Source organism: Trachypithecus francoisi, unplaced genomic scaffold, assembly GCF_009764315.1.
Source record: "Trachypithecus francoisi isolate TF-2019V2 unplaced genomic scaffold, Tfra_2.0 Contig01579, whole genome shotgun sequence".
Classification (NCBI taxonomy): domain Eukaryota; kingdom Metazoa; phylum Chordata; class Mammalia; order Primates; family Cercopithecidae; genus Trachypithecus; species Trachypithecus francoisi.
This window is the reverse complement of record NW_022681442.1, coordinates 28,894,594-28,917,462: the sequence shown is the minus strand read 5'-3', so window position 1 is coordinate 28,917,462 and position 22,869 is coordinate 28,894,594. Positions and strand designations below refer to the sequence as shown.

At 43.9% G+C, this 22,869-nt stretch overlaps 2 protein-coding genes across 20 annotated transcripts in view; one reads left to right on the top strand and one right to left on the bottom strand.

Annotated features, from left to right (window-relative positions):
* Nucleotides 1-22,522, bottom strand: part of ARL3 (ADP ribosylation factor like GTPase 3) — a 47,413-nt gene extending 24,891 nt beyond the window's left edge. The window contains exons 1-3 of the mRNA XM_033184371.1: nucleotides 22,357-22,522; nucleotides 10,398-10,541; nucleotides 5,545-5,661 (exon numbers count right to left, since the gene is read on the bottom strand). Coding sequence (XP_033040262.1) covers nucleotides 5,545-5,661; nucleotides 10,398-10,541; nucleotides 22,357-22,359 — 264 coding nt within the window. The 5' untranslated portion in view covers nucleotides 22,360-22,522. The remainder of the gene's footprint in view (nucleotides 1-5,544; nucleotides 5,662-10,397; nucleotides 10,542-22,356) is intronic.
* Nucleotides 22,523-22,531: 9 nt separating this feature from the next.
* The window catches only part of SFXN2 (sideroflexin 2), a 34,675-nt gene continuing 34,337 nt past the window's right edge, over nucleotides 22,532-22,869 (top strand). For 17 of the 19 annotated variants that reach the window (XR_004430795.1, XR_004430796.1, XR_004430787.1 and 14 more), the window contains exon 1: nucleotides 22,532-22,764. The gene's annotated coding sequence lies outside the window, so the exon portion shown is untranslated. The remainder of the gene's footprint in view (nucleotides 22,765-22,869) is intronic. The other 2 variants (XM_033184323.1, XM_033184290.1) reach the window with 1 other exon arrangement.

Sequence of the window (22,869 nt, the reverse complement as noted above, 5' to 3'; positions counted from 1 at the left end):
ATACTACCAACTGTCTTCCAAAGTGGCTGTACCATTTTGCATTTCCATCAGCAATGAAGAGGCGTTCCTGTTGTTCTACATACGTATCGGCGTTTGGTATTGTCAGTTTTTTTTTAGTCAGTCTAGTAAGTATTAATATGTAGTACCATATTAATGCTGTTATAATTTGTAAATCCATAATGACATATAATACTGAACATTTTTTATATGCTTATCTACCTTCTTTGGTGAGGTGCCTGTTCAGATCTTTTGCCCATTTGTAAAACCAAGTTGTCTGCTTATTCTTGAGTTTTTGAGTTATTTGTATATTTTAGATACAAATACTTTAACATATATGTGTTTTGCAAATATTTTCTCCCAGTCTGTGGTTTGTCTTTTTATTCTCTTAGCAGTTTCTTCTGCAGAGCAGAAGTTTTATTTTATTTATTTTTTTGAGATAGAGTCTCACTCTGTCACCCAGACTGGAGTACACTGGCATGATCACGGTTTACTACCGACTCAACTTCCTGGCCTCAAGTGATCCTTTCACCTCAGTCTCCCAAATAGCTGGGACTACAGGCCCGCATCACCATGCCTGGTTCATTTTTTTTTTATTTTTTGTAGAGACAGGGTCACAGTATATTGTGCAGGCCGGTCTTGAACTCCTGGACTCAAAGCATCCTCCCACCTCGGCCTCCCAAAGGGCTGAGATTACAGGCATGAGCCACTACATCCAGCTTCCAGAAGTTTTAAATTCATTTAAGTCCAATTTATTTCTTTCATGGATTATGCTTTTTGTGTATCTAAAACCTCATCACCAAACTCAAGGTCACCTAGATGTTCTTCTGTGTTATCTTCTAGGAGTTTTATAGTGTTTGGATTTTACATTTAGTTTTAAGATCCATTTTGTCAAGGGCCTCAGGTAGAAGGAAAAAAAAATTCATTTTAACATTTTAAGTTAAGGGGTAAGGATGGGTCTAGATTATTATTATTATTATTTTTTTGCATGTCAATGTCCCATTATTCCAGCACCACTTGCTGAAAAGATTATCCTTCCTCCCTTGAATTGTCATGTTCTTTTATCAAACAGAGTGGGCCATATTCATGTAAGCCTATTTTGGGGCTTTCTATTCTGTTCTGTTGATTCATTTGTCTACTCTTTCTCTGAGGCATGCTGTCTTTTTTTTTTTTTTTTTTTTTTTTGAGACGGAGTTTCACACTTGTTGCCCAGGCTGGAGTGCAATGGTGCAATCTTGGCTCACTGCAACCTCCGCCTCCTAGGTTCAAGCGATTCTCCTGTCTCAGTCTCCCAAGCAGCTGGGATTACAGGTGCCTGCCACCACACCCGGCTAATTTTTGTATTTTTAACATAGATGGGGTTTCACCCCATTGGCCAGACTGCTCTTGAACTCCTGACCTCAGGTGATCTGCCTGCCTCAGCCTGCCAAAGTGTTGGGATTGCGGGCGTGAGCCACTGTGCCCAGCCTATGCTGTCTTGTTTACTTGCTTTACAGTGAATCTTGAAGTCAGGTAGTGCCAGTCCTCTAACTTGTTCCTTTTCAGTACTACGCCAGCCATCTAAATCTTTTGCTTTTCCATATAAACATTAGAATCAGTTTGTCAATATCCCCAAAGTAACTTGCTGTGATTTTGATTGGGATTGTATTAAATCTATAAATCAAGTTGGGTATAATTGACATCTTAATAATACTGAGTTTTCCTATCCATGAGCATGGACCATCTCTTTATTTACCTAGATCTTCTTTATTAGTTTTGCAGGTTTCCTCAAATAGGTCCTGAATGTATTTTGTTAGATTTATGCCTAAGCATTTCATTTTGGGGGTGCTAAATAGTATTTTGCTATTAATTTCAAATTTCAATTGTTCACTGCTGATATAAAGGAAAGCAACTGACTTGTACATATTAACCTTATATCCTGCAGCCTTGGTGTAATCACTTATTAGTTCTAAGTGTTTCCTTGTTGATTTAAAAGATTTTTTAAAATATTTGAGATGGAGTTTCACCCTTGTTGCCCTAGCTGGAATGCAATGGCATGATCTTGGCTTACCGCAACCTCCATCTCCTGGGTTCAAGCGATTCTCCCACCTCAGCCTCCCAAGTAGTTAGGATTACAGGCATGTGCCACCACACCCAGCTAATTTTGTATTTTTAGTAGAGATGGGGTTTCTCCATGTTGGTCAGGCTGGTCTCGGACTCCTGACCTTAGGTGATCTGCCTGCCTTGGCCTCACAAAGTGCTGGGATTACAGGCATGAGCCACTGCACCCGGCCTGATTTAAAAGATTATTTATTTTTATTTTTTTTGTTTTCTTCTGATTTAAAAGAATATTATCTTATTTCACCTTATCTTATCTCAACCTATTCTTTTCTTATCTCATCTCATCTTATCTTAGAGTGAGTCTCACTCTTGTTGCCCAGGCTGGATGACCACCATGCCCAGCCTTATTTTATTTTTTTTTATTGAGACAGAGTCTCACTCTGTCACCCAGGCTAGAGTGCAGCGGTGCGATCTCGACTCACTGCAAGCTCCGCCTCCTGGGTTCACGCCATTCTCCGGCCTCAGCCTCCCGAGTAGCTGGGACAACAGGCGCCCGCTACCATGCCTGGCTAATTTTTTGTATTTTTAGTAGGGACAGAGTTTCACGGTGTTAGCCAGGATGATCTCCTGACCTCGTGATCCGCCCACCTCGGCCTCCCAAAGTACTGGGACTACAGGCGTGAGCCACCCTGCCCGGCCAACAGTTTTTTAAAATGCAAACATTCCTGTCCTTACGGAGCTTACCTTACAGTGCAAGAGAAAGTTAATAAATAAAAATATGTCTGATGGCAACAGGTACAAATAATTTGCTGATAGATCAGATGCGGGGAGTGAGAGGAGAGGGAGCCAAGAATGACTGCATTGTTTCTGGAGGAATGGGACTACCATTTACTGAGAAGACTGTGGGAAGAGTAGGGTTGAGTAGGACAGGATGACAACAGGAATTTGGTTTTAGACATGCTGAGGTTGAGGCCTTACCAGCCCCTGAAGTGGAGATGTCAAATAGGCAGCTGGCTTATATAGTCATGTGTTGCTTAATGACAGGCACATGTTCTGAGAAATGCATTATTAGGCAATTCTGACATGGTGCCAACATCATACAGTGTACTTACACACACCTAGATGGTCTACTACATACCTAGGCTGTATGGCATAGCCTATTGCCCCAGGCTACAAACCTGTACACCAAGTTATTGTACTGAATACTGCAGGCAACTGTAAAACAATGGTAAGTATTTATGTATCTAAATATATACAAGGTAATGTGTTGTGACAGCTATGTCACTAGGTAATAGAAAATTTTCAGCTCTATTATAATTTTTTTTTTTTTTGAGAAAGAGAGTCTTGCTGTATCACCCAGGCTGGAGTGCAGTGGCACAATAATCGGCTCACTACAAGCTCTACCTCCCAGGTTCAAGCAATTCTCTGCCTCAGCCTCTCGAGTAGCTGGGATTATAGGCGTCCACCACCACGCCCAGCTAATTTTAGTATTTTTAGTAGAGACCCGGTTTCACCATCTTGGCCAGGCTGGTCTTGAACTCCTGACCTCCTGATCCACCCGCCTTGGCCTCCTGAAGTGCTGGGATTACAGGCGTGAGCCACTGAGCCCGGCAGCTCTATTATAATCTTAAGGGACCACTGTCATTTATGAGGTCAGTCACTGACCCAAGTGTCATTATGTGGCACATGACTGTATATGAAACTCAAGTTCAGGGGAGAATTCCAGGCTAGAGATGATGGTTTGAGATTCATAAGTATCTAAGTGGTCGTTAAATCCTTCAAATTAGACGAGGTCACCTAAGCAGTAACTCAGAGAAGAAAAATACAAGGACTCTGGGGCTCTCAAACATTTGGAGGTTGGGAGATTTAAAAAAATAGCAATGGAGATTTAGGAGAAGTAGCCAGTGAGGAGGAAAACCAAGATAGAATGGTGTCTTGGAAGACAAGTAAAGACAATGTTTCAAAGACAGCATTACCAATGTTAAATGGGCTGATAGGTCAAGTGAGATGAGTACTGAAAACTGTACCCTATTTTTAGCAATGTGGAATTATCAGTGAGCCTGAATAGAAGGCTCAAGAGTAACTGGGAGGAGATAAAGCAAAGACAGAGAGCATAGGAAACTCTTTCAAGAAGTTCTGCTCTAAAGGGAGGCTGAGGAATGGGACAGTACTGGAGGGGGATGTATGGTCAGGAGGAGTTTTCTGGGGCTTATTTTTTCTTTATTAAGCAAGAGAAGCTACAGGATATGTTTATGTTGATGGGAATGATCCAGAAGAGAGAGACACTTAAGAAACAACAGCAGAGGGTGAAGCTGTTTGAGATGCAAGATGATTTCTTTTTTTTTCTTTTCTTGAGACAGAGTATCACTCTGTCTTCCAGGCTGGAGTGGGGTGGCCCGATCTCGATCTGGGTTCACTGCAACCTCTGCCTCCTGGGCTCAAGTGATCCTCTCACTTCAGCCTCCCCAAAGTGCTGGGATTACAGGCATGAGCCACCAAACCTGGTCTAGATGATTTCTACTAGTAATAAATACATAGATATGGCTGCTATTATTGCAGTTTATTGCCTTGCATCATAACTGATGTAAAACGCAAACTTTTGGTTAGAGGTTAGTAAAAGTGACATGCAATTTTTCTCCCATCTAAGTTCATGAGTTCCTCTAGTTTTAGGGTATGATTATGAGAGTATGTGGCTGAGGTAGAGTAGATGACAAGACCATTGGAGGAGGGCAGGTGAAGGAACTGAGAGGCTGGGGTTTTGTGGAAATCATGTATGTGGACAGTGAAATCTCTAAGAATTCTGAAACAGTAGTGGTCCTAAAAGAAGTGACAGTGAGCTGGGAGCTAAAATCTTGGCCTCCAGCTGAATGAATGCTCCCTGCGTCAAGGTATTCCCAATCATGAGGCAGCTTCTTCTGCTTCTGGACAACTGTAATTATAGGAACCTTCTTCCTTATTCTGAATTACATTCTACCATCTAATATTCCCCATCTTGCTCTTGGCTCAGCCCTCTAGAACTATTCAATCCCTCTGACTTAAGATAATTCTTGAAGCTGCCTAGACAGTTCCCAGTGTTCTCTTTTCTAGGAAGAACACTGTCAGGTCTTTCAACCACTCCTTATACATCATGGTTTCCAGTACTTTCACTATTTTGGTTGCTCTCTTTGTGATACACTTGATTCACTGTCTTCCTAGGGGTGACAGTCAGTGACATGATCTTCTGACTTCCCTTCTGCTATTCAAATCACTATGGCAATTAATAAACACTTTGTTTTGCCAAGATGGGTGTGGGTACAACATTGTTACTGAGGGACAGCAAAACGTCTTATACAAGTTACACAAAGATGTTTTCCCTTTATAATCTGCAGCCTTCTGCTATCCCTGCTAAATTCACAGTGACTAATGTTATGGTGGCGGAATTACTGACAAGAAAGAATGTTACAGTGTCCATGTTTCTAATACATGGCAGAAAATACTATGAATTAGTGCATCAGAAGGAGTACTTACAAGAATATCGGTATTTTCAAAATAATTCCTCCAGTATGGTCTGATTTTCCTCTGTCCACCAATGTCCCAGACATTCAGTTTAAAACCTTGTGATTGTACACTTTTGATGTTGAAACCCTGAAACGGGGCAAAAACACCAAGTTTTATTAAACTTTGGGATCATAATTCTGACAAAGTTACATTTAATAACTATGTTTTTTAAATTAATTCTAAAGCACTCTGCCATATGTGATACTGGTAACACTGAAAATGGTTTGTTGTGACAGAGAATAAAGAAACATATTTACACATGCTTATCTCATACAGGTTGTGGAGTCAGTGTTAATAATGTCAGGCTAACACAATGTTTTTCTACAATGAACATATATACATATATAATTGCTGAGGATAACTCCAGATGAGAATAGCTCTAATTAATCAACACACATCACATGCCCATGAAGCTTCAGGACAGTAAAATTTAACAGGACATTTCATGTAACTAACAACAACAACAAAAAAGCTGAATCTGAAGACTCAGCAGAAAAGAACACAAGCTAAATTTAAAGAGGCAAAAGCTACACATCTACAGGATTAGATTCTTCAAAAGCAGCTCAAAATAAATTTCCTATAGGGATTAATCAGGAAAAAGAGCAGAACTGAGGATGCTATGGGGGAGGCTGGGTTTGTAACTTGAATATATCAGCCCAGTAGGGAGGTGGAGCCCTCAGTTACAGACACTGTTGGAAACAAACAAACAAGTGGTCACTTAAAATTGTGCTTTCAGGCCAGGCGCGGTGGCTCATGCCTGTAATCCCAGCACTCTGGGAGGCCAAGGTGGGTGGATCAGGAGGTCAGGAGTTCAAGACCAGCCTCGCCAATATGGTGAAACCCCATCTCTACTAAAATACAAAAATTAGCCAGGCACGTGCCTGGAGTCCCAGCTACTCAGGAGGCTGAAGCAGGATAATCAGTTGAACCCAGGAGGCAGAGGTTGCAGTGAGCTGAGATCATGCCACTGCACTCTGGCCTGGGCGACAGAACGAGACTCCATCTCAAAAAAAAAAAAAAATTGCTTTCATAGGCAACTCTGATGAACTTGAACTTGAAAAAGAAGTCTTCCTTTTTTTTTTTTTTTGAAATAAAGTCTTGCTCTGTTGCCCAGGCTGGAGTGCAGTGGCGTAGCCTTGGCTCACTGCAACCTCCGCCTCCCAAGTTCAAGTGATTCTCCTGCCTCAGCCTCCCGAGTAGCTGGAATTACAGGCACCTGCCACCATGTCCGGCTAATTTAATGTATTTTTAGTAGAGATAGGGTTTCACCATATTGGTCAGGCTGGTCTCAAACTGCTGACCTCGTGATCCGCCCACCTTGGCCTTCCAAACCACTGGGATTACAGGCGTGTGTGTGCCACTGTGCCTGGCTGGAAGTCTTTTTTTTTTTTTTTTTTTTTTTTTTTTGCAGACTTTCGCTCTTGTTGCCCAGGCTGGAGTGCAATGGTGTGATCTCGGCTCACTGCAACCTCTGCCTCCCAGATTCAAGCGATTATCCTGCCTCAGCCTCCCGAGTAGCTGGGATTACAGGCATGCACCACCACACCTGGCTAATTTTGTATTTTTAGTAGAGACAGGGTTTCTCCATGTTGGTCAGGCTGGTCTTGAACTCCCGACCTCAGGTGATCTGCCTGCCTCAGTCTCCCAAAGTGCTAGGACTACATGTGTGAGCCACCGCACCTGGCTGGAAGCCTTCATTTTTAAGACAGTTACTTGAGGTGAAACTTTGAGGAAGGTGAGCAAATCAGGGACAGGCAGAATTGCCAGCTGGGGGTCAGTGTGGAAGGAAACAAATTAACAAGCCCTTTGGGGTTCCCAGAGAATGTATTTCATGAACAAGAATTTTTTTTTAAAGTCTTCTTGCAAAAATTACATAGGGAAACTAGGATTTGAAAAACCCAATCAGGCTGGGCGTGGTGGCTCAAGCCTGTAATCCCAGCACTTTGGGAGGCCGAGACGGGCGGATCACAAGGTCAGGAGATGGAGACCATCCTGGCTAACATGGTGAAACCCCGTCTCTACTAAAAAATACAAAAAACTAGCTGGGCGAGGGGCGGGCGCCTGCAGTCCCAGCTACTCGGGAGGCTGAGGCAGGAGAATGGCCTAAACCCGGGAGGTGGAGCTTGCAGTGAGCTGAGATCCGGCCACTGCACTCCAGCCCGGGCGACAGAGTGAGACTCCGTCTCAAAAAAAAAAAAATTAGAATGAGAACTTTGGGTTCCCAACTTTGAGTTTATTTCTGTGTTTGCAGTGTGGAAGTCTTCATGTTAGTGTTCTTGAGAGATGCAGTTTATTGCTAATACCAAAAAAAAAAAAAAAAAAAAAAAAAAAGGAAAACCCACAAGCGCAGCACACAAAACCTAGTGCTTCTTTTTCTGGCAGAAATCTTGACACACTAATATGTGTTTTCAGCCCTTCTAGGCTAGACTACTGTAATTTGCTCCTCCTCAGGCTATACATTAAATTTGTTCAGAAGCTGTAAAATTGTTCATTTGGTAGCAGTTGAAATGACTTTTCCACAAACAGTTGTGAATCAGTAAGACTCATAGGCCATGAAGTATGCATTGCATGCCAGCACAGCCATTCAAACCTGACACCAAGGTCTTATCACAGTACAGTGATGGAAAATAACTCTGGTTTTGCTAAAACCTCTAACCTTTAATGCTCAAACACTTTAAAGTGACTAAGACCAACAAGCTCTCCCTGTTGGCTTAGCCAAAGGTCAGGCATTCTCAGGATTTCCTACAGGGAATGAGTTCTAAGAAGCCCACTGCAGTTTTTCCAATCAGGACTTGTCTTTTTCTTTTTTTTTTTTTTGAGACGGAATCTGTCGCCAGGCTGGAGTGCAATGGCACAATCTCGGCTCACTGCAATCTCCGCAGCCGGAGTTCAAGCCATTCTCCTGCCTCAGTCTCCTGACTACAGGCGCCCGCTATCACACCCAGCTAATTTTTGTATTTTTAGTAGAGACGGGGTTTCACCATGTTGGCCAGGATGGTATCCATGTCCTGTCCTCATGATCTGCCCGCCTTGGCCTCCCAAAGTCCAAAGTGCTGGGATTACAGGTGTGAGCCACGGCGCCCAGGACTCGTCTTTTTTTTTTCGTTTTTGAGACGGAGTCTCGCTCTGTCGCCCAGGCTGGAGTGCAGTGGTGCAATCTCGGCTCACTGCAACCTTGGCCTCCCGGGTTCATGCCATTCTCCTGCCTCAGCCTCCTGAGTAGCTGGGACTACAGGTGCCCGCCACCAGGCCCGGCTAATTTTTTGTATTTTTAGTAGAGTCGGGGTTTCACCGTGTTAGCCAGGATGGTCTCGATCTCCTGACCTTGTGATCCACCCGCCTCGGCCTCCCAAAGTGCTGGGATTATAGGCGTGAGCCACCGCGCCCGGCCAGTACACAGTAAAATATTAACCATGGTTTTTCTCAGAGTTTTCTCCTTTATACTTTTTCTGTGTTTTCTTTTTTTTTTTTGAGACGGAGTCTCGCTCTGTTGCCCGGGCTGGAGTGCAGTGGCGGGATCTCAGCTCACTGCAAGCTCTGCCTCCTGGGTTGACGCCATTCTCCTGCCTCAGCCTCCCGAGTAGCTGGGACTACAGGCACCCACCACCTCGCCCGGCTAGTTTTTTGTATTTTTTAGTAGAGACGGGGTTTCACAGTGTTAGCCAGGATGGTCTTGATCTCCTGACCTCGTGATCCGCCCGTCTCGGCCTCCCAAAGTGCTGGGATTACAGGCTTGAGCCACTGCGCCCGGCCTTTTCTGTGTTTTCTACATGCACTACGTTCATAATCAGAGAAGATAAAGCTATTTTTAAAAAAGAATAGGCCAGGTGCGGTGGCTCACACCTGTAATCCCAGCACTTTGGGAGGCTGAGGTGGGTGGATCATTGAGGTTAGGAGTTTGAGATCAGCCTGGCCAACACGGTGAAACCCGTCTCTGCAAAAAAATACAAAAATTAGCAGGGTATGACGACGTGCGCCTGTAGTCCCAGCTACTGGGGAGGCCAAGGCCCAAGAATTGCTTGAACCTGGGAGGCAGAAGTTGCAGTGAGCCAAGATTGCGCTACCACACTCCGGCCTGTGTGACAGAGCGAGACTCTGTCTCAAAAAATAAATAAATAATTTAAAGAAATAAAATAAAAATAAAAAGAATACAGGTACTCACTTAGATCTGCTGGATTTGTCTATATACACACAAATACACACACGTGTATAATGTATATATGTATACATATATTTTAAATTGTAACATAACATGTATAATATGCAGCTGCTGAGGACATGTGTGGGTGGGGAAGGAGGGGCACATATGGAAGAGGGGTGCATGTGCTGAAAGGTGTTGTGTGGGGGCTGAAGCCCAGCGGGGTGCAGATGCTACAGCGCAGTGGCCTGATGAAGTGGGTGCTGTGAAGTGTGTCCGTGTACATATTTTAACATTATAACATAAAACATGCCCTTTTAACCATTTTAAAGTGTACAGTTCCATGGCATTAAATACATTCACACTGTGGGTTATTATCCATAGAACCCTTTTCATCTTGCAAAACTGACTCACTGTACCCGTTAAACAATAACTCTCCATTCCCCCTCCCCAGCTCCAGTAACCACCATTCTGCATTCTGTCTCTATGAATCTGACTACTCTAAATACCTCATGAGAATGGAATCTCTTACATATTTTTGAAATCTGGTTATCTTTAGATTGTATAGACTTTTCTCAGAGACAAAATTTGGAAGTGTACAAAACAGTATTTCCCATTTTGTCTTTCACATTGCTATTATTGTCTTTCTGTGTCACACGGCATCTGGAGCCAAGGTAGTGCTCACCTGCGTAGGTGTGATGTGGCTGATATCTTCAGATGCAAGCTGCTTCAGAAGAGTGGTCTTGCCAGCATTATCCAGGCCCAGGAGAAGTATTCTCACCTCCTGGTCTGGTGCACTTTTCAACTTGCGCAAAATTGAGAGCAAGCCCTTGAACAACCACAAAGGAGACAGATTACTCTGGGAGCACTGACTTTGATATTACTGGATATCAGAATAACTTCTCCTTGAAAAAAGTTCTTGGTTATGGAGAGCTTATTATTTTTCACTCTAATACCACTTATTCCATTTGCTTCCTCTTTCCAAGTTTCGGTAGAAGCGCTATAGTAAATTCAGCAACTTAATAAGTAGCATGGCTTATTTCTGCTCCTCCTATCAATCTAGCTTAGCAGTCACCCCAAATCTCCCTGGAGTGTGAACTCTACCCCATCTGTGTTCCTAAAGCCCTTTATATACACTTAGAACAGAACACACATCATATCAAACTAGGTAACTGATGTTTGCATTTTTCTCCTTTACTAAAAGTTTCTTATGGTAAGAGCTATACTTGTCCCATAATGGCTGGCACTTATTAAACAGACACTAGATAACACTTGTGGAATTAAATAGAATGACACACCCAAGTTAACAGAAGATTTTAAGGTGTTATACAAAAAATATATAAAAAGGCTATATAAAATTACAGTTGGGCTCTCTGTAAACGATTTCATCTATTTCATCATTTCGTATTGCATGCCTGTATCAAAACATCTCGTGCACCCTACAAATAGGTAACACCATGGACCCACAAAAATTAAATGGAAAAAATTTTTTAAAAAGATTTTATCGCCAGGCACGGTGGCTAACGTCTGTAATCCCAGCACTTTGGGAGGCTGAGACGGGCGGATCACGAGGTCAGGAGATCGAGACCATCTTGGCTAACACGGTGAAACCCCATCTCTACTGAAAATATAAAAAATTAGTCAGGCGTGGTGGCGGGCACCTTGTAGTCCCAGCTACTTGAAAGGCTGAGGCAGGAGAATCGCTTGAACCTGGGAGGCAGAGGTTGCAGTGAGCTGAGATAGCGCCACTGTACTCCAGCCTGAGTGACAGAGCAAGACTCCGTCTCAAACAAAAAAAAAAAAAAAAGATTTTATCTATTTCAGCTAAAATGTTAGCTGAAATAGATAAATGTTCTACTTCATTAAAAATGTTCTACTATCATCTTTCACAAGACCCTACAGGATAGGTGCATGGTATAGATTATCTGTGTTTTGGCCGGGCGCGGTGGCTCACGCCTGTAATCCCAGCACTTTGGGAGGCCAAGACGGGCAGATCACAAGGTCAGGAGATCGAGACCATGGTGAAACCCCGTCTCTACTAAAAATACAAAAAATTAGCCGGGCGCCGTGGCGGGCGCCTGTAGTCCCAGCTACTCAGGAGGCTGAGGCAGGAGGATGGCGTGAACCCGGGAGGCGGAGCTTGCAGTGAGCCGAGATCGCGCCACTGCACTCCAGCCTGGGCGACAGAGCAAGACTCCGTCTCAAAACAAAAAAAAAAAAAAAAAAAGATTATCTGTGTTTTTTAGATGAAAAATTTGGTACAACAGAGAAGTTAGGAAATCATAAAAGGCATCCAAAAAAACCAAAACAAAACCAAAATTAACCAAGGATTTTTTACTGTTAATCTAATATTTCTGTTTCTTGTTTTCATTTATTATTATTATTTTTAGGCAGAGTCTCCCTCTGTCGCCCATGCTGGAGCGCAGTGGCGCGATCTCGGCTCACTGCAAGCTCCACCTCCCAGATTCACGCCATTTTCCTGCCTCAGCCTCCCGCCTCATGTGTCTCTTTTAAAGAAATAACTAAAAATACTTTTTTTTTTTTTTTCAGGCAGAGACTTTCTACACATTCATTACATTTGAAATTAAAGAATTAACGGCAGCAAAAGCAAAAATTGACAAATGGGATCTAATTAAACTAAGAGCTTCTGCACAGCAAAAGAAACTACCATCAGAGTGAACAGGCAACCTACAGAATGGGAGAAAATTTTTGCAATCTACTTATCTGACAAAGGGCTAATATCCAGAATCTACAAAGAACTCAAACAAATATACAAGAAAAAAACAAACAACCCCATCAAAAAGTGGGCAAAGGATATGAACAGACATTTCTCAAAAGAAGACATACATACAGCCAACAGACACATGAAAAAATGCTCATCATCACTCGCCATCAGAGAAATGCAAATCAAAACCACAATGAGATACCATCTCATACCAGTTAGAATGGCAATCATTAAAAAGTCAGCAAACAATAGGTGTTGGAGAGGATGTGGAGAAATAGGAACACTTTTACACTGTTGGTGGGATTGTAAACTAGTTCAACCATTATGGAAAACAGTATGGCAATTTCTCAAGGATCTAGAACTAGATGTACCATATGACCCAGCCATCCCACTACTGGGTATATACCCAAAGGATTATAAATCATGCTGCTATGTGCAAAGGACACATGCACACGTATGTTTATTGCGGCACTATTCACAACAGCAAAGACTTGGAATCAACCCAAATGTCCATCTGTGACAGACTGGATTAAGAAAATGTGGCACATATACACCATGGAATACTATGCAGCCATAAAAAAGGATGAGTTTGCGTCCTTTGTAGGGACATGGATGCAGCTGGAAACCATCATTCTTAGCAAACTATCACAAGAACAGAAAACCAAACACCGCATGTTCTCACTCATAGGTGGGAACTGAACAATGAGATCACTTGGACTCGGGAAGGGGAACATCACACATCGGGGCCTATCATGGGGAAGGGGGAGGGGGGAGGGATTGCATTGGGAGTTATACCTGATATAAATGATGAATTGATGGGTGCTGACGAGTTGATGGGTGCAGCACACCAACATGGCACAAGTATACATATGTAACAAACCTGCACGTTATGCACATGTACCCTAGAACTTAAAGTATAATAAAAAAATAAAAAATAAATAAAAAAATAAAAATTAAAGAATTAAGAGAAAAACAAGTCCAGGCACAGTGGTTCACACCTGTAATACCAGTGCCTCTGTCTTTTTTTTTGGAGATGGAGTTTCCCTGTCTCCAGGCCGCAGTGCAGTGGCACGATCTCCGCTCACTGCAAGCTTGGCCTACTGTGTTCACGCCATTCTCCTGCCTCAGCCTCCCAAGTAGCTGGGACCACAGGCACCCACCATCATGCCCGGCTACTTTTTTGTATTTTTAGTACAGACGGGGTTTCATCGTGTTAGCCAGGATGGTCTTGATCTCCTGACCTCGTGATCCGCCCGCCCTGGCCTCCCAAAGTGTTGGGATTACAGGTGTGAGCCTCCGCACCCGGCCATGCCTGGCTAATTTTTTTTTTTTTTTGAGAAGGAGTCTTGCTCTGTCGCTCAGGCTGGAGTGCAGTGGCCCGGTTTCGGCTCACTGCAACCTCAGCCTCCCGGGTTCACACCATTCTCCTGCCTCAGCTTCCCGAGTAGCTGGGACTAAAGGCGCCCGCCACCATGCCCAGCTAATTTTTTGTGTTTTTGGTAGAGATGGGGTTTCACCGTGTTAGCCAGGATAGTCTCGATCTCCTGACCTTGTGATCCGCCCGCCTCGGCCTCCCAAAGTGCTAGGATTATAGGTGTGAGACACTGCACCCGGCCTGGATAATTTTTATATTTTTAGTAGAGATGGGGTTTTGCCACGTTAGCCAGGCTGGTCTCGAACTCCTGGCCTCCAGTGATAAGTCCACCTTGGCCTCCTAAAGTGCAATAGGCATAAGCCACCTCTCCTGGCCATTATTTATTATTTTTTTATGGATAGAAATATAAAGCATGGCCAGGCGCAGTGGCTCACGCCTGTAATCCCAGCACTTTGGGAGGCCGAGGCGGGCGGATCACGAGGTCAGGAGATCGAGACCATCCTGGCTAACACGGTGAAACCCCGTCTCTACTAAAAATACAAAAAATTAGCCGGGCGCGGTGGCGGGCGCCTGTAGTCCCAGCTACTTGGAGGCTGAGGCAGGAGAATGGTGTGAACCTGGGAGGCGGAGCTTGCAGTGAGCCGAGATCGCGCCACTGCACTCCAGCCTGGGCGACAGAGCGAGACTCCGTCTCAAAAAAAAAAGAAATATAAAGCATGTTGCTGGGCATGGTGGCTCATGCCTGTAATCCCAGCACTTTGGAAGGCCAAAGCAGGAGGGCTGCTTGAGCCCAGGAGTTCAAGACCAGCCCTGGCAACACAGTGAGACCCTGTCCCTACAAAAAATAAAAAACAAATAAGCCAGGCATGGTAGCGCATGCCTGTGGTCCCAGCTACTTCGGAAGCTGAGGTGAGAGAATTGCTTGAGCCTGGGAGGTCGAGGTTGCAGTGAGCTGTATTTTGCACTCCAGCCTGGGTAACAGAGTAAGACTCTGTCCCCCCAAAAAATAAATAAACCATGTTGATTTTTAGTTAAGAACATAAGAACATCTTTACAGGAAAGTTATTTGTTCTGTGCTATAGCTGATAATTTTGTTCTAACGACACATGGCTAGAACGAGAGTCAAAGAATCCCAGAGTGTAAAGGGCATATAATTTAATCTCCCAGCCCAAGAAGAAATTCCTTCAAACTGAGTCTTAGAATTATGTAAAACGGTTGTATTTGTTACACACATTGTACCAGGCAATAATTCAAACCAGTTTGTTCGCTAAGATCAAATGATACTTCTGAGAAATAATTCTCAACAATTGCAATTTTGGACAATCATATGCAAATATGCATAATTATTAAGAATTCCTTTCTGCCTCAGAGACTCTTTGTTTACCACTTTAGTACTGTATTTGTACTGACTTGCTAAGGACCACATTAACCTCTCTATGCCTCAATTTTTTCCAGCAGTAAAATGGAAGGTTTAGTCTAAGCTAGACAAATTCTGTGCCAAAAGATTTGGGGGAGAGAGATTGAATAGATTTGAAACAAACAAAAGTCTGGCTTTTTAAAAGGCCAGACTTTTTTTCCTTTTTCTTCTTTTTGGGGGGACAGGGTCTTCCTCTGTTGCCTAGGCTGGAGTGTAGTGGCGTGAACACTGCTCACTGCAGCTTTGACTTTCTAGGCTCAAGCGATCCTCCCACCTCAGCCTCTCCAGTAGCTGGGACTACTGGCTCACACCATCCTGCTCCGCTAAGTTTTGTATTTTTTGTAGAGATGGGGTTTTGCCATGTTGCCCAGGCTGGTCTCGAACTCCTAAACTCAAGCGATCCACCCAAAGGCAAGACTTTTTTTTGCTGTTTTTATCTCATCTGGTCTTGAATATTTTGACAGCATTCCTTCTTATAACTATATTTATAAGAAGTCTCCCTGGTTTCTATTAGCTAGCTATATTGCAATCACTCATTTATAATATCACCTTTCAGAAAAGTAAAAATTAAAATTCTGAGATCCTTAGGGGACTGGTGACATAAAAAGGCTAAGAAGAGGAAAACCCATTTTACTATTCATCGTGAGTTCCTGATTGTAAGTGAAAAGAAGGGGTCTCATTACCTCTTAAAATAAATTCTAAAACATCTGGAATTTATCAAATTAGTACATTAAATGACATATAGGCAAAGTTCTTCTCAAGCATTTTCTGCTTAGTGCAGAAATTATGAAGGAAGATCTGTTTCCTATTTTTTTTTTTTTTTTGAGACGGAGTCTCGCTCTGTCACCCAGGCTGGAGTGCAGTGGCCGGATCTCAGCTCACTGCAAGCTCCGCCTCCCGGGTTTAGGCCATTCTCCTGCCTCAGCCTCCCGAGTAGCTGGGACTACAGGCGCCTGCCACCTCGCCCGGCTAGTTTTTTGTATTTTTTAATAGAGACGGGGTTTCATTGGGTTAGCCAGGCTGGTCTCGATCTCCTGACCTCGTGATCCGCCCGTCTCGGCCTCCCAAAGTGCTGGGATTACAGGCTTGAGCCACCGCGCCCGGCCTGTTTCCTATTTTTAAAAAAAAAAATTTTTTTGGCTGTGTGTGGTGGCTCACACCTGTAATCCCAGTACTTTGGGAGGCCGAGGTGGGTGGATCACCTGAGGTCAGGAGTTCTAGACCAGCCTGGCCAACATGGTGAAATCCTGTATCTACTAAAAATACAAAATTAGCCGGGTGTGGTGACACATGCCTGTAATCCCAGCTACTTGGGAAGCTGAGGCAAGAGAATTGCTTAAACCTGGGATGTAGAGGTTGCAGTGAGCCAAGATTGTGTCTCTGCACTCCAGCCTGGGCAACAAAAGCAAAACTCTATCTCAAAACAAAAACAACAAAACCATATATACATATATATGTATGTTGGTTTTGTTTGTTTGTTTTTTTGAGAAAAGGTCTCACTCCTGATGCCTAGGCTGGAGTACAGTGGCGAAGTCATGATTCACTACAGCTTCAACCTCCCAGGCTCAGGTGATCCTCCCACCTCAGCCTCCGGAGTAGCTGGGACTATAGATGTGTGCGACCACATCCAGCTACAGGGTTTCACTATGTTGCCCAAGCTAGTCTCAAACTCCTGGCCTTATGTAATCTGCCCGTGACGGCCTCCCAAAGTGCTAGAATTACAAGAGTGAGCCACTGCGCCCAGCCTATAAAATATTTTCAAAGTTTAAAATTAATGTTTTAGGTTTTTCCTCATGTGTCTCTTTTAAAGAAATCACTAAAAATGCCGTTTTTTTTTTTTTTTTTTTCAGGCAGAGGCTTTCTACACACTAATTACATTTGAAATTAAAGAATTAAGAGAAAAACAAGGCCAGGCACAATGGTTCACATCCGTAATACTAGTGCTTTGGGAGGCCGAGGCAGGAGGATAGCTCAAGGCCAGGAATTCAAGATCAGCCTGGGCAACAAACACTAGACACATATCCCTACCAAAAAAAAAAAATTATCCAGGTGTGGTGGTATGCACCTGTGGTTCCAGCTACTCAGGAGGCTGGGATAGAAGGATGGCTTGAGCCCAAGAGTTTGAGGCTCCAGTGAACTATGGTCAGGCCACTGCAGTATGGGCTGGGGGACAGAGCAAGACCCTGTCTCAAAAAAAAAAAAAAGAGAGAAACATAATGTTTATTCACCTTAAAAGGAGAGGAGCAAAGCACAGATAAGAAAGAAAAATAAATCATTCTAACTATAAGGGTGAGCACAGTGGCTCACGCCTGTAATCCCAGCATTTTTGGAGGTCGAGGCAGGCGGATCATTTGAGGCCAGGAGTTTGAGACCAACCTGGCCAACATGGTGAAACCCCACCTCTACTAAAAATACAAAAAATTGGCTGGGCATGGTGGTGGGCACCTATATTCCCAGCTACTTGGGAGGCTGAGGCAGGAGAATAGCTTGAACCTGGGAGGTGGAGGTTGCAGTGAGCTGAGATCACGCCAGTGTACTCCAGCCTGGGCCACAGAGCCAGACTGTCTCAAAAAAAAAAAATAAATAAATTCTAACTATAGATAAACTTTATTAACCTAATGGTGTGGAATACAGTGCTTCTACATTTCTAATGAGTAATTTTCCTTATTAGGAAATAATAACTTCAGATGCTTCACCTTTAAGTGAAATTACAGAGAAATGGAAAGTTCAGCTAATGTTTTCTTCCAGCAAAACAATAAATGGCATTTCAAGCATGGTATAGGGAAGACAAGTACAAATATAATACAGCATCATATTAATCCAACTACTGAGGACAGGGGATCATAGGATTATCAGGGTTTGCTAAATAGGGAAGAGGATATTTATAGAGATCAGGGTTCTGCCTGAAAGGTACAAAGTAAGCTGATTTAAGAGGCTGGATGAAAGAGACCAGAATGAGTCTATTCTGTGTATGTACATTTATATGCCCATATTTTATTTTAACTGTCAAATGAAGGGAGACAGCGATTAGAAGTTAAATTTATTATGGGGCTGAGTTTTGCAGTATAAATACAATGAAATTAATTTTTAAAGTGCATTTTTTGGCCAAAATATCCATTCAGGCAATTATCATTAAACACCCATAATGTGCCCCAAGTACAATAGTGAGCAAAACAGGCATGATGTCTATGTAGGATTTATATTCCTGTGACATTAAATAAAGCGATTTAAGAAACATGAACTTCAGTTAAAAGTATATTGTGTGTTACCAGCATGTGTGTATACAAGTTATCTGCACCCTGGTGGGCAGAAGTGGTTTGACTCAACCGCAAAACATTTAAACAAACTTTTCTACAGTCAAATCATGAATAGATGTGCTATGGACTACAGACGTTTTATCTGCCTTGAAATCAGCTTAAACTATTGGCAGAGGCATGGTGCACTGACCTAAAACAATACAAACTAGGTCATTCAAAGAAACCAGAGTGGTGGACGGGGAAGGAATGTGTTGGTATATGGAAAATATATGTGGTTGTGAGGAGCAGCTAAAATTTAAATTCTGAAATTACGAAGCCAACCGTCAAGTACATACAGTCCCCATAACTAGCTTAAATATAACTGACTTGTTTGTTTTTACGTCTTTCAACTGAACTCCTATCAGCTTAAAGCTCAAAATTGAGAACTTCATCCAGACTGTGTCTTCTTTCTTATCACCCTCTCCTAAATAAATACGAACAATGTTTCCTGAGGAAAAAATCTGGGCATCTCCTCAGGAAGAGTGGGTTCCCACTTCACCAGAGTGCTAATGAAACGAATATTATGGGCTTTTACACAGACTTGTATTCAGCTTCTGTGTGTGTGTGTGTATATATATACACACACATATATATATATCTGTATATATCTGTGTATATGTGTGTGTGTGTGCGTGTGTGTGTATATATAAAAAACACTGAACACAGTTTCAACTACAAAATAGGAAGAGGCCAGGTGCGGTGGCTCACGCCTATAGTCCCAGCACTGTGGGGGGCCAAGGCAGGCGGATAACGAGGTCAGGAGATCGAGATCATCCTGGCTAACACCGTGAAACCCTGTCTCTACTAAAAAAAAAAAAAAGAAAAAGAAAAAGAAAAAGAAAATTAGCCGGGTGTGGTGGCGGGCGCCCGTAGTCCCAGCTGCTATGGATGCTGAGGCAGGAGAATGGCGTGAACCCGGGATGCGGAGCTTGCAGTGAGCCAACATCGCACTACTGCACCCAGCCTGGGTGACAGAGTAAGACTCTGTCTCAAAGAAAAAAAAAGAAAATAGGAACAATACTTATTGTTTTTTTTTTTTTTTTTTGAGACGGAGTCTCGCTCTGTCACCCAGGCTGGAGTGCAGTGGCCGGATCTCAGCTCACTGCAAGCTCCGCCTCCCGGGTTCACGCCATTCTCCTGCCTCAGCCTCCCGAGTAGCTGGGACCACAGGCGCCCGCCACCTCACCCGGCTAGTTTTTTGTATATTTTAGTAGAGACGGGGTTTCATCGGGTTAGCCAGGATGGTCTCGATCTCCTGACCTCGTGATCCGCCCATCTCGGCCTCCCAAAGTGCTGGGATTACAGGCTTGAGCCACCGCGCCCGGCCCCTAATACTTATTGTTATATCTTATATCTCTTATATCTCAAGAGATGATGCTATAAGGATAAAATAAGGTCATGTATGTAAAGCATGACATCATGTATGTAAAGCATGACACATAGCAGCCACTCAAAACACTACCCCCGTGTTTTGTTTTGTTTTTTAAATAATTTTTCACTGGCCATTTTCTAACTAGAAAACATAAATAACTGTTGGGAACAATCTTCAAATGTTGAACATGCTTGAGAACGACCACAAGCTCCATATATGTAGAAAGTGCTCCATAAATACTGAACAAAGGAGTCATATGTTAAATAACAGTGGTTAGTTATATGCTAAAATTACTGTCGTTTTAGTAATTCATCAAGAACCTGGCATTGTAAAGCAGGCATAAAACAGCTGACTAAATGCTCAGAGAAACCCATATTTGGGTTTTTGCCACAGTTACCCAAATTTGAAAAAAAATACGTATTTGTCACAGCTGACGTTTGAAACAAAAAACAAACAAATCTTGGGGTTCACTTTTCGGTTGTACAGTTAACCCTGGGGGCTCATGGGATACCAGATGAGACACACTTAAGTCACACCACTGACTAAACTGTGTTTCACTTCAAGTTTTAAGAATAGCTCACACTTTTGGAGATAGAAAAAAAATGTATTTGGGAAACCAGATAAAGAATCCGGAATAATTTGTCCTAATTTCTTATTGTTAATCTTAGGAAAAAGGAAAAAAGAAAAACAAAATCTGTTTTCATCATTGATCACAACAGTTGTATACAACAGTGTTGTATATACACTGTCAATTTGTTGTATAAAGTGCCAATTTGCACCTGGAAACATGGGCAGTGGTTAATTTACTGTGGCCTGTAATTATAAATTAAACAATCATGGAATTACACAGTCCACTTAATTGATAAACAAACTGGGAAAAGTTAGCCAGCTCTCATGCACTTCTCATCCATAATGACGAATCTTAACTCTGTTGGTTCGGCATGCCCTTTTCATTTCAATTCTAACTATTTTCTGGGTAAATATTTATGTTTGTATTCATTTGTTGAGAAAAACTTAGCCTTTAAACGCAGAGCTCACGTATAAATGATTAAGAAAAAGAAACAGTTGTAAAAAACTGTTTAGCCTAAGGTTAAAAAAAAAAACTGCAAGTGTAGCAAGTGTGAAATGTGATTGGCAACTTCAAATAACCCTACTTCTTTAACAATCTGACAACGTAAAATCAATTGAGATTTTTTTCCTATCTAAAGCTACTCACTGGATAATCTGACCAAACATACATCTATTTCTTTTTCTTCCTGGGCATCTAGCTTTTTTTTTTTTTTCTTCTTAAATTGATAGAAATGGCTCAACATTTCTAAAAGTGAAGAAAGGAACTAGAAAGAGAGGTGGAGCAGTAACTATAAGTTTGATGACAGGCTCTTTGCAGCCAACTAACCTGCTTTAAGTGGTTCAAAATCAATTTTTCTTTGATAGCTCTAAAATTACTCAATTCCATTTTAACTCCCTCCAACTAACTGTACAGACATCAACAAGAAACAGAGTGTCAACGGTCAGATCTGTCACAATCATAATTTAGAATTTGGGAAAGCTTTAATTAGGGCTGACAGAGAAAAGGCTTGCCCCAGATTGAAGCTCGATCTCCATTTTTAACATCTCGTTCTTTTCAGTTTGGAGACCCCAAGCTAGGATTAAGATCTTTTGGCCCTGGTGTGGTCACATGCAAGAGGAGACTGCAAAAGGTTTCGAAGGAAATTCCAGAGACCGGGCAGCTAATATGCTTCCATCAACATGGATTAAGTATTGAATGAAAAATCGGTCATCACCAACAACCAGGTCTTGCACAACTCTCAGCAAATAGCTAAATAATTCGGGACTGAGGAAGCGCATCCGCCACGCAGACACCAAGACGGCGTAAAATCCACCAGGCATCCCTTCAAAGCGGCTCCCCTTTGTGTTCTGGGACTTACTCCCCTACCCCCCAGGGGCCCAGACAGCGCGAGAAGGAGGAAGGCTAAGCTACCATCTCCCCTGCTACCGCCAGGGCGACCTCAGAGCCAGCGGGGCCGGCCTTCTCTCCGCTTCTGGCCGGGCTCCAGATGAACCCCACTTTACTGCAGCGCCGGGAGACCGATTGCCCGGGAAGTCTAAGCCAGCGAGCGAAAGCTGCTCTCTACAGCTCCTGGGATCCGCCCTCACCCCCGTCCCCAGAGTAATGATGGAGCCTGAGCTCCGCACCCGGCCAGCCGCGCACTCTGCCAGCCCCTTCCCCAAGCCTCGGACCTGCCGCAAGCCCCGCCTTCCTCTCCAGGCCCAGGCCTCCCTCCAGGGCCCACCCTCGGGACTCCCCGCCGACCCCCGAAATCAGTGCAGAGCCCAGATAGCAGGCTGAGCGATGTCCCATTCCCTCCTTGGCTTTAAGCGCAGTGCTCCGCCCTGGGCCTGGGGACGGGAGGGGGGTAACCGGCCGGCTCCAAGGGGGCCCAGGTCCCCACACTCACCATCCTCCCGCCGAGTCCCTCCTCCTCCTCCTCCTCCTCCTCTTGCCTCCCCCGTTACCAAGGGCAACTGCTGCGGCGCCGCCCCCGACGTCCCTCGCACGCACAGCGGAGGAGTGGAGCAACAGTACGGGGCGGGGTGCAGCTCCGCTTTCCCCCAGAGTGCGCAAGCGCGCCAAGGCGCCCGCCCACTGCGCGGGCGAGCTACGGGAGCTACAGAGGCGGCCGCCGGCTAGCCGGGACCTGGGAGTGGAGAAAGGCTGCCCACGTGGCTGGCGGGAGCCTCCCGGCCTGGGATTGGTCGAAAAGGAGGGGCGTGGGCGGGCATGGGGGCGGTTCCCCCGCCCAGGTCTCTCACCAGGCCAGGTTTCTAAGGCGGACTGTAACTGGTGGCATTTGTCCCGGGACCAGGTAAGGGGCCTTGGGACGAGGGCGCTCGCCCTGTCTACCTCCAATCCCCACATCTCGGGAGGGAACTGAGATTTCTGTCCTGACTGTCCAGGCGGGGCTGCAGCG